At 43.7% G+C, this 9,474-nt stretch overlaps 1 protein-coding gene across 1 annotated transcript in view; it reads left to right on the top strand.

The window, feature by feature from the left end:
* The window catches only part of KSR1 (kinase suppressor of ras 1), a 23,041-nt gene extending 20,288 nt beyond the window's left edge, over nt 1-2,753 (top strand). Inside the window, exons 14-18 of the mRNA XM_010009096.1 lie at nt 341-437; nt 1,183-1,316; nt 1,758-1,889; nt 2,136-2,271; nt 2,616-2,753. Of these exons, the coding sequence (XP_010007398.1) occupies nt 341-437; nt 1,183-1,316; nt 1,758-1,889; nt 2,136-2,271; nt 2,616-2,753 (637 nt within the window). The remainder of the gene's footprint in view (nt 1-340; nt 438-1,182; nt 1,317-1,757; nt 1,890-2,135; nt 2,272-2,615) is intronic.
* Nucleotides 2,754-9,474: the final 6,721 nt, after the last annotated feature.

The following is a 9,474-nucleotide window of genomic DNA, read 5'->3' as shown; positions in this document are numbered from 1 at the left end:
GCTGAAGTTTCCAGTAGCACCAGCAGCAGAAATTCTGAAAACTGGGCTTCAGATGTCAGAGCAGTGTAACAATGACTGAGCTTCTGGATAAATACATAAGCATCTGTTGCATATCTTTGAGCATGCTCTAACAGTAGGTTTCCTGTAGGTTTGCACACCCACACAGATGTAAATCAATTTGGTCCTTGAAGTTCTTCAAAACTGCATTTCTCAGCAGTGAAAGAGGGCTGGGATTCTGTCAGCATGATAATGAAACTAACTGAACATCCAGTGTTACATTTGGATTTTCCTGCAATATTTTTAAGACCTTTTTCTGGATTGTTGTTTCTCTTTCCTATAGCTTCTGCAAAGGAAGGACACTTCACTCGTTTGTAAGGGACCCCAAGATATCCTTGGATATTAACAAAACCAGGCAGATAGCCCAAGAGATCATTAAGGTAAGGGCACATTATGCTAATAGGGACATCTGCTTCCTGGGCAGTGCCTCAGCAGCAGCTTGGAGGCTGCACAGCTAGAGGCTCTGTAAGTCCCAATAGCCCAACAGGGTGTTCCAGCAGGAGATACTTCAAGATGGCTGAAAAAAAGGCTGGTTTACTGGGCAGTCAGCTAAGGTCCTGCAAGGAGAGAAACAGAGCTTTTGCTGGTCAGTGAGGGATGGGGAGGGAGAATTTAGACAAAGGGGACACTGAAGAAAGGTCTGCAGGACAGGTTTCCTTCCCTTTATTAGCAACCGCAGCCAAGTTAATGCATTCTGAAGTTGATGGATTTTCTCCCAGATTTGCACGGTGTTTTCTGTTTGCTTTCAATATTGCTCTACTGAAGAAGCATTTCTAAAGCTGCTGTTCTCTGGCAGAAATATCCTGTGAATTTAGTAAGCAAACTTGTGTCAGTTGTTCATTGCTCTTAAATACACAGACTTCTTCAGAACTGTGAGGTCCACAGCCACTGACTTGCTGCTTCAAGTCACTCTACCATGCAGAGAAGGAAAAGCAATCCAAAGGTTGAGCACTGAGCTAAGATCTGCTTCCTTGCATCCCTCCTGCATAAGTCAGACACCTGCTGTGTCCCCATTTACAATTAGTCATTTATGAGTAATGGGTGTATTAGAAGGCAAGGTGTGCCCAGGGTTAGAGGCTTGTAAATAATTTTTTAAAGTTTACAACTCATGCTTGTATTTCCCAGGGCATGGGGTATCTTCATGCAAAGGGGATTGTCCATAAGGATCTGAAATCCAAGAATGTTTTCTATGACAATGGGAAAGTTGTGATCACTGACTTCGGATTATTTGGAATTTCGGGTGTGGTTCAGGAAGGAAGGTAAGTGGAGGTTTCAATGTTTGGTCCACTTCCAGAATGATAAATAATGATCAAATAGGGAAACATTTTGCTCTGTTACACAGTACAAGTGAGGGGTCTTGATTGATTTAGTATAGACACACACACTTTTTTGGAATACACACTTTTGCTTTGTTTGGTTTTTTGGTGGGGTTTTTTTGAGAGTTCTTTCTACACTTTCCCTCAGCACTTTGTTAGGAAGTTGTATATGGAGTAAGGCTGAAAAAAGACAACTTCAAGCCCAAGAATTAGCTGGAAAGTCAGGCTAACACATGTAATTTTTAATATGGCAAGAAAATTAGAAAGGAAATGTCAGCAAAAACACTTGAGTAAAGTCAGAAGGGGAGACACAGACACAGTCCACACACTACTGCTCGGATGAAGCAGTGATGTTTCAGTATCATTTCCTTCTTTTGAACTCAGGAGGGAGAATGAATTGAAGCTGCCTCATGACTGGCTATGCTACCTGGCCCCTGAAATTGTTCGTGAGATGGCCCCTGGGAAGGATGAGGACAAGCTGCCTTTCTCCAAAGCTGCAGATATCTATGCCTTTGGGTAAGAGGGGGACACCTGAAGGTGGTACCACAAGAGCTTTCTAAATGAGATTTGTTACAGACCTGAGCCTTGTGAGTCAGTGGTTCTCTTCTCAAAGAGTCAGGATTTTAGCTAGGATGTATTTTTCTCACATACTACAAAAGGAATGGGTGAGAGGGATTTGCTGCACAGCCTGGAAAAGTGGTGTCAGGGTTTTGTATCCTCTTGAGAGCAGGCAGAGACTTGATGTGTCTGTTGCTGTTGCAGGACTGTGTGGTATGAGCTCCAAGCAAGAGAATGGCCTTTCAAGAACCAGCCTGCAGAGGCACTCATCTGGCAGATTGGAAGTGGAGAAGGAGTAAAACAAGTCCTTGCCACTGTTAGTTTGGGGAAAGAAGTCAATGTAAGTACCTCCGTTGCAGGAATCCTTCTGAATAGTTATTCATAAAAACAGGGAGCTCCTTAAAGAGGGGATTTATTTTACTCATATTGTAACTTTCAAGATAAAGGGAGGAGAGAGAACAGGTTGGAATGGGACACCAGGTTAGATAACTAAGCCTCTGGCCATAACTGTCATACAGAAGTGGACATCTACTGGTAGGCAGGACACTGTAATAAGAATATTGTCCCTGTTAAACACTATCTCTGGCTGGTCTCACACAAATCACAGTGCTCAATCAGATGCTTGGTCTGCACAGTTGACCTGTGAACTAAGTGGAGATAATGAGCCACAAAAATCCTTTGCAGGAAATTCTCTCAGCGTGCTGGTCATTTGATCTCAGCGAGAGGCCGAGCTTCACTGTCCTCATGGATATGCTTGAAAAACTGCCAAAATTGAATCGGCGGCTCTCCCACCCAGGGCATTTCTGGAAGTCTGCTGAGTGAGTATTTGCTGCTGTTCAAGATCGTTTATGCAGCTCAGAATTTGCTAACTGATAATTTCTGTGCTTTGTTTTGCCTTCCTGGGGGCTGTCAAACCTCTGATGGGAGAGTAATAATGTCCTGATCTTCTAGTTCCTAGGAAATCATGCAATTAAGCTTGTGTGCTTAAGAAAGTTAATTTCCTACTTCAACATATTCACCTCCTTCTTTCAGTACATTACTTACCCAGCTTTACATTTGGTTTTATAGAGTATCTACCAACAGTGTTGGAAAGGGCCCGCACTGACCCCAAAGTGGTTAGAATTTCCCCCATAATGGCTGGTACTGACTGAGGAAGGGAAGGACCGAAGAATCCTTTGAACATTTTGGAAGAGTCCTAGTTCATAGCCTTCCTCAAGGAGCATGTGGGAAACTCCAACCCTCTTCTCCCCTTTACACAAGAGTGCCCAGTTTGCCCAGGCATATAAAGAAATGCAGTATTAGTCCTGACTCAGAATACTTGATTTCTGGGGGAAAACCAAAGGAGGTGGTAATAATGATTTAGAAATCCTGAAGATGCAGTAAACTGACAGCTAGGAATGAGTAGCTATGTTTGGACTAAATCTCTAAATTGGCATTATATCAAGATCTAGACCAAGGAAAGACAAATCATGAGAAGTCATAAAAAATCCTTGTCAGATCATAATACTTTCAAAGTCAGGTTCTGTGTTGCAATTGGGGAAGAAAGGTCTCATATGATCAAGCATCCATAAAATGTCAAAACTGAAAGAGGTCCCTCCAGACACCTGATTGTACATCCCCTGGCATCTATTATGACACACCAGACCAGTTCAGACTGGATGAACATAAAACCACAAGACTTAAAACTTTCAGCCTCCTTTGTTGTTTAATTTACTCCTTTCTTTCCCCTTCATGATCTTCCTGCTGTACCTTCTCATAACTAACCCAACACTTCTTTTTGCTCGTCTGGTGACTCTCATGGCATTTTGTGCTTTGGTGGGTGTGATTTGTTTGGGGTTTTGGTTGAAAATTTTGCCATTTGTCTTTTGTGCAATTTCCCCAACATCTGTACTGGATCCCTGATACATTACAGTGTCTAACAACTTAACATGGGGAACCCTTCTCCAAGGCTGTGCCTTCACCTTCACACAAAGGGGCACTATCAGCAGCAAGGATGGAATGCTGACTACCCTCTCACTGAGAAGTAGAAGTCCCTGGTATTTTTCCTTATGCTAGGCAGGTAGACATGCATCTCACAGCACTCATTTGGAAAAGGTACAACAAAGGGTTGAGAGAGCCTTACACTTGGCAGTTGTTCTCTGCATCATCAGTGACTGCCTCTGTGTGCCATGGAATGCAGCTGGGAGGCCAAGGTGTCCATCTGCCCTGGGAACACTCGTGGCTCCAGCAGACCTGGCACAGCTACACTTCAGTCCTTGTGGTTTCAGTTGTACAGATTTTTGGAAAAATAAACATTTAAAGAGAAATCAACAAAATCTGAGCTTAAAAAATGGAACTGCTTGTAATTGCTGCTTCTTATCTGTCCTTCAGTCATAATTTAAGAGAAATCATATTTTTCCTGTCCTGCCCTAGAGGGTACCAAACCCTCTTCCAGGCACAGCTTGCACTGGTCAGATCTATACCCAGATACCCTGAGGCTGTGCTTTTCCATTACTCATTCCTTCACATCATCCAGCTTCACCTGGGGACATTTCCTATTTTTTTTAAACTAATCCTCCCATGCCTCAAAGGAAGATCGTTGTATTTAAGTTGTGTTCTGTTACAAAGACAGCAGTTCTTCTGCCAGGAGATTTGCATGATACAGCAGTGTCCTCTGTACACTTTCCTTTGTACAGAAACAGGCTGTACTCCAACACTTTTTCTGTGTGTCAACACTTCTATGCCCTCATTTCTCTGTACAGCAAGATCCGATTTGGTGCATCATTAATGCTGAGGGCTGATCTGACATCCTTTCACCCTCCAGATTCCACAGAGCAGCCTTGAGCCCAGGCTATCCACACATTCCTGAGCAGTCACACTCTTGCATCGTCCTCTAGCATCACATTGGAAATGAACTTGAAGTAATGCTTCCCATTGTGGCAGTCCATTCAGGAGAATGCTCAGTTCAGAGTAATCTGCCAAGTGATTATTTTGGATTAGTGTTTCCACAGGGAGTTATTCTTGAACAGCCTGTGGAACTGCAGAACAATGTCTTATGTAGTAGCTACCCTAATTATTTTTCCCTGGGCAGACAGATCAACACCCCCCTCCACCCCTACAAGTGGTGCATGTCAATTTGCATACATTAATACTTTTTCCTCTGCTCAAAGCATTTAATATGAGAGAAGTACTTTGAGTGTCAGTGTTAATTATCAGCATTGACAGCTGAATCGGTGCTCATTGAAATGAAAGTGCTGGCAGCTTAGTTGTTGGTCCCCTGCAAGCTGTGTTCTAGTCAAGCCACCCTTGGGAGGCTCTTGGTGGCTGTGCCAGCCAGAGACCCCCCTCAGATTCAAAACCCACTAAAGACATGTCCATGTCCCCTCTGACAAATCCTGTGAGAAACACTGCACTAACCCCACGCTTTATTCTGGTGTAAGCTTTACAAGATGTAGTTCTCAAGGGCTTGCTTTAAATAACTGAAAACTAACTCTCACGGTGTCTTTTTCCCTTCCCTCCTGTATTTCTTTGTAGGTTGTAGCTACTGGTGCAATAATGGGCTCCACCTTGCATGCTTCCATGTGTTGTATCCTAACCGGCAACTTGGACAATCACCTTCCATTTAAAAAAGCAAAAAACAAACCACGAAATTAACCCATGGACATAATCAACACTTTATCAGAATTCTCCTTTTCTGCCTTTCTCCGCTTGGTGTGGGCTGTTAGCTTGAATAACAACTCCTGTCTGCAAGAAGTCCCTGTCTAACAACGTGGCCATCTTTCACTTCTGAAGCATTTCAGCAGGCTGTAACCTCCTGGAAAGGCTCTAGTGATCTGCTCTCTAACTAACCAGGTGCAAGCAGCAGGTTGGGGGTTTTCCTGGAACTGGGGTGACCTGTGTGTGTCCTGTGAGTCTCAGGAGGCAGAGGGGTGCAGTTTCTCAGTTGCAGCCAGAGGTTATGCCTGTCATCCTCAGCGCTGGGCTGTGGATTTGTGACTGAAGGTAACAGGGGCATTTTCACAGGCACAGCCGATGCCTGAACCCTTCACTTGCACTTCTAACAAGAGGTAAGGGCCAGATTGTACTGGTTCTCCCTGAGGAGCAGAACCAGCTTTGAAGCCAGGGTCAATTTTGTCAGGGGCTGGATGAAGCTGGTGCAATTCTTGAGTGGAAAGAAGGATGGTCCTCACTCTGCTTGGAGCCCCTCAGCCTGCTCAGGACCAGGCCAGAGGTGGTGCCCAGAACTGGCCCATGTGGGTCAGCTGAGATCAGCTACAACAGTGTGTAAAAGAGGAGGAAAGCAAGAACTCCCTTCTGTTCCTCCTCCCCTTGCAAATCTAGTGCTTTAAATTTTATTCTTTGCTTCTGTTTACACCCCCTGTTCAGCAAAATGTCTGACTTAATGTTAGGGGCTTTGCAGAATTGCAGGCAACACAGCTAGTACGTGCCTTTTCTGAAAAGGTCTTTTTTCATTCTTTACTGATTTATGATGTTGAAAAAATATCTTGTTTTGGAGGGGAGAGGCCAGGGACAGAGGAGAACAAGCACCAAGAATCTGGGAGGTTTTTACTGTCTTCAGTGAGGACAAATACACCCACATATTAATTCTCCTGCAAGAGCTCGGATGTTCAGGCTGTCAGCAGGGCCATCACCTGAGTGTGTGTGTGTAGGAAGGCATTCTGAAATTAAGCTGTGCTAGCAGTTTAAGGGTGAAGGAAAAGATACCTCTATGCACTTGTTACAGTCTATAAAGAGGTGCAAATGGGTTTGGTTTTGGTTTGCTCCTGGGTTTTTTCAAATGTTGCACCTTGTCCAAACAGCCCTTTCTCTTACCAAGAAAATTCTGGAACTCGTTTTTGCCTTCCCCTCTACTTAAAGGAAACCAAGTGCACACCCAAAACAAGTGTGAGGCTTCTACCCCCTTAGGTATTTCTGAAAATCTCCTGTTTCTCCAACTGGAGGCAAATGAGATTTGTGCTGTATGTTTCCACTGATGAGGTTAGCATTGATAACTTCATGTGTTTGCTGTTTAATTACTTAAGCCTCTTTTCCGGGTGATCCAAAGTTGTAGATTAGAATTTAACCCATTTTAGTTCCTTTTATAGCACTGTAGCTTTGTAAGAAAAATTAAAAATAAGTAACTTTTCCCCCTCCCTTCTCCTCTTCCTCCCCACTCTTTTCAGCATTAACAGTAGCAAAGTTGTCCTGCGTTTTGAAAGATTTGGCTTGGGAATCCTGGAACCAAGTAATCAAAAGATATAGCATGGTGTGTAATTGTCTTGTGATAATGTTGTCTGCCTGCTTACACAAAGCATCCGAAATCTTCACTGAATCTTCCAAGCTCTGAACCTGGTGCAGCCACAGCTGAAAGCTGAGTGACCATCAATCCACAGTCCTGTGCTGTTTGCAAAGTCTGAATTCTGCCTGCGCACCAGCAGTTATTTGAAGAATGTTTACATGATACTTTTGTGTGAACTATATATTTTTTTAAAACATAATAAACGGTGAATCAAGTTTAACTACAGCCATTCTCAGAGAGCACTGAAAAAAAAAGAACTATTTCTAGTTCCTTCTTGTGTCTGTGGTAAACAGGAGCAATCTTCTGCCTTCAAAGCATTTGCTTTCCCTAAGAGAAGCGGAACCTGCCTGTTCAGAATGGGAACACATCTAGTACAAGGGGTTGGAGTTCCAGATTGTGGTTTTCTTTCATTAAGGTAAACGTGATGTATTTTACTGTAATTTGCCCAAACCAATCATTGAGCTCTGGGTTACCTGACTCAAGTTAAACCAGTACAAATATACTACTCATGGGAGCGTTTCTGATGGTGTAGGCTCAAGTGCTCTCTGCACAGAACTCACAACAAAAGCTGCTTGTTCTCATACAATCCTGTAGGAAGCTGGACCTTAAAACAAATAACAACATGACTTGTTATAGCTCTGTCCACAGGGGACAAATGCTTCTTTTGAAGTTTTAGGCACAACAGGTTCTAGTTCCCTAAACAAGCAGCATTTCTGGAAATACAACACTGATCAACCAGACTCAACTTTCACTGCCCCCATCACATCTGTAAAAGAAATTACACAAACAGTGTTTCCACCTCCTATAGCAAGTCAAAATTAACTCTGCAAGCTGCTTGTTTGAAAATTAGAATAACAGAAAATTCTCAACCAGGAAGGTTACACCTGGGTCTAGAGGACCTGGCTCAGCCCAACAGCTCAGACTTATTTCAAAGGCTAATTTTAAGACAAAAAACACCACAGCACCTCTCCAGTGTGTAATACGCAGATTACAAAGGATACATCTGATCACCACATGAAAGTTGACAGATGCATCATCCCATCTGCAAAGGAATTACAAGCAGTGTCAGTAAAGGCTCCCTCATGCCTCCTGTTCATGTTTCTCTACCTTCTGCCAGCCAGGGCAGTGGGAGAACGAACGAACATTCAGATGCTTTCTGGCCTTACAGTAGTTGGTTTTGTTGAGGCTCCCTGGAAGTCACTAGATTTCACTTCTCCAAAAGCACCAATGTGTTACACACTCCCCTCTACACCTTTCACTGTCATCACAAGGGTTTGCTGTGGGGATCACAGAGACGAGTCCTCTGAAGTCTTCTGCAAGGTGACAGGCACACAGTTTGGCTACTCAGGGGTGGCTGACTGCTGTAGAAAATTAAGTGACAAAAATGGTTGAGCAGAGAGCTCCACTCCTACTGTGTGCAAGTTGGTTGTACTCTCTTACAAATGTTTTGACAGAGTGAATTTTTAAATATGTCTTGGATATAAAAGAAAGAAATGGGGTCTTTGGTAGCCATGCATGGCACTGCGGTACTCTTTTGACCTCCTTCCTCTCCCCCACCTTCACACAGCAAATAAACCCCCTCCAACTCTACCTACACCACCTGGTTCTCTTCAAGACTTGCTAACCTTTATTCTCTCAACATTTTGTGTCAGCATTTTGAGCAGAAGTTTTATCCCAGCAAGTGCTGCTTAAATAACAGCACAACACAAACCTAAGGCAGGAAGAACATGGTTCTTTGTATCCACTGGCTGAAACCCCCTGCAGGGCTTCCCTGGGCATCTTGCCTTGGAGAAGAGCAGGAGCTGCTGCTGGATGCAAATTGTTGCTTTGTAGCCTTCAGCTAAGGCTGTGCTTGAGGGTGGCAGCAGCCTTGGTATGTTTCTCACTATCTATTTCTGCTGTCTGTGAGTAGGGCCTGAAATCTGGGACACCTTGAACTTCTCTCTGTGGGAACCAGTTGCAAACAGACAGCATTCTTTGCCTCTTCTGTACAGTAACACTGCTGTACAAATAATAACTATGCTGGGAAAGCAACAGAGTCTCAGTTTTCTTCCTAAGATGACTGGCTGGGGAAGGACAGCCAGCACTGGATGACCAGCCAGATGAAAACAAAGTAACTAAAAAAACAACAAAATCCTATCACCATTTGTCATTCCCACGGTTGATTCTCAGGTGTAATTCAAACAGTGTCTGTCAAGACTCTCCAGACACAGAGCTCTGTTCCCCCCTGCTTTTAAGCAGGGTCACTCACCTGAATCCTCTTGT

Source organism: Chaetura pelagica, unplaced genomic scaffold, assembly GCF_000747805.2.
Source record: "Chaetura pelagica isolate M959 unplaced genomic scaffold, ChaPel_1.0 scaffold72, whole genome shotgun sequence".
Taxonomy (NCBI): domain Eukaryota; kingdom Metazoa; phylum Chordata; class Aves; order Apodiformes; family Apodidae; genus Chaetura; species Chaetura pelagica.
This window is presented reverse-complemented; position numbering and strand designations above follow the sequence as displayed.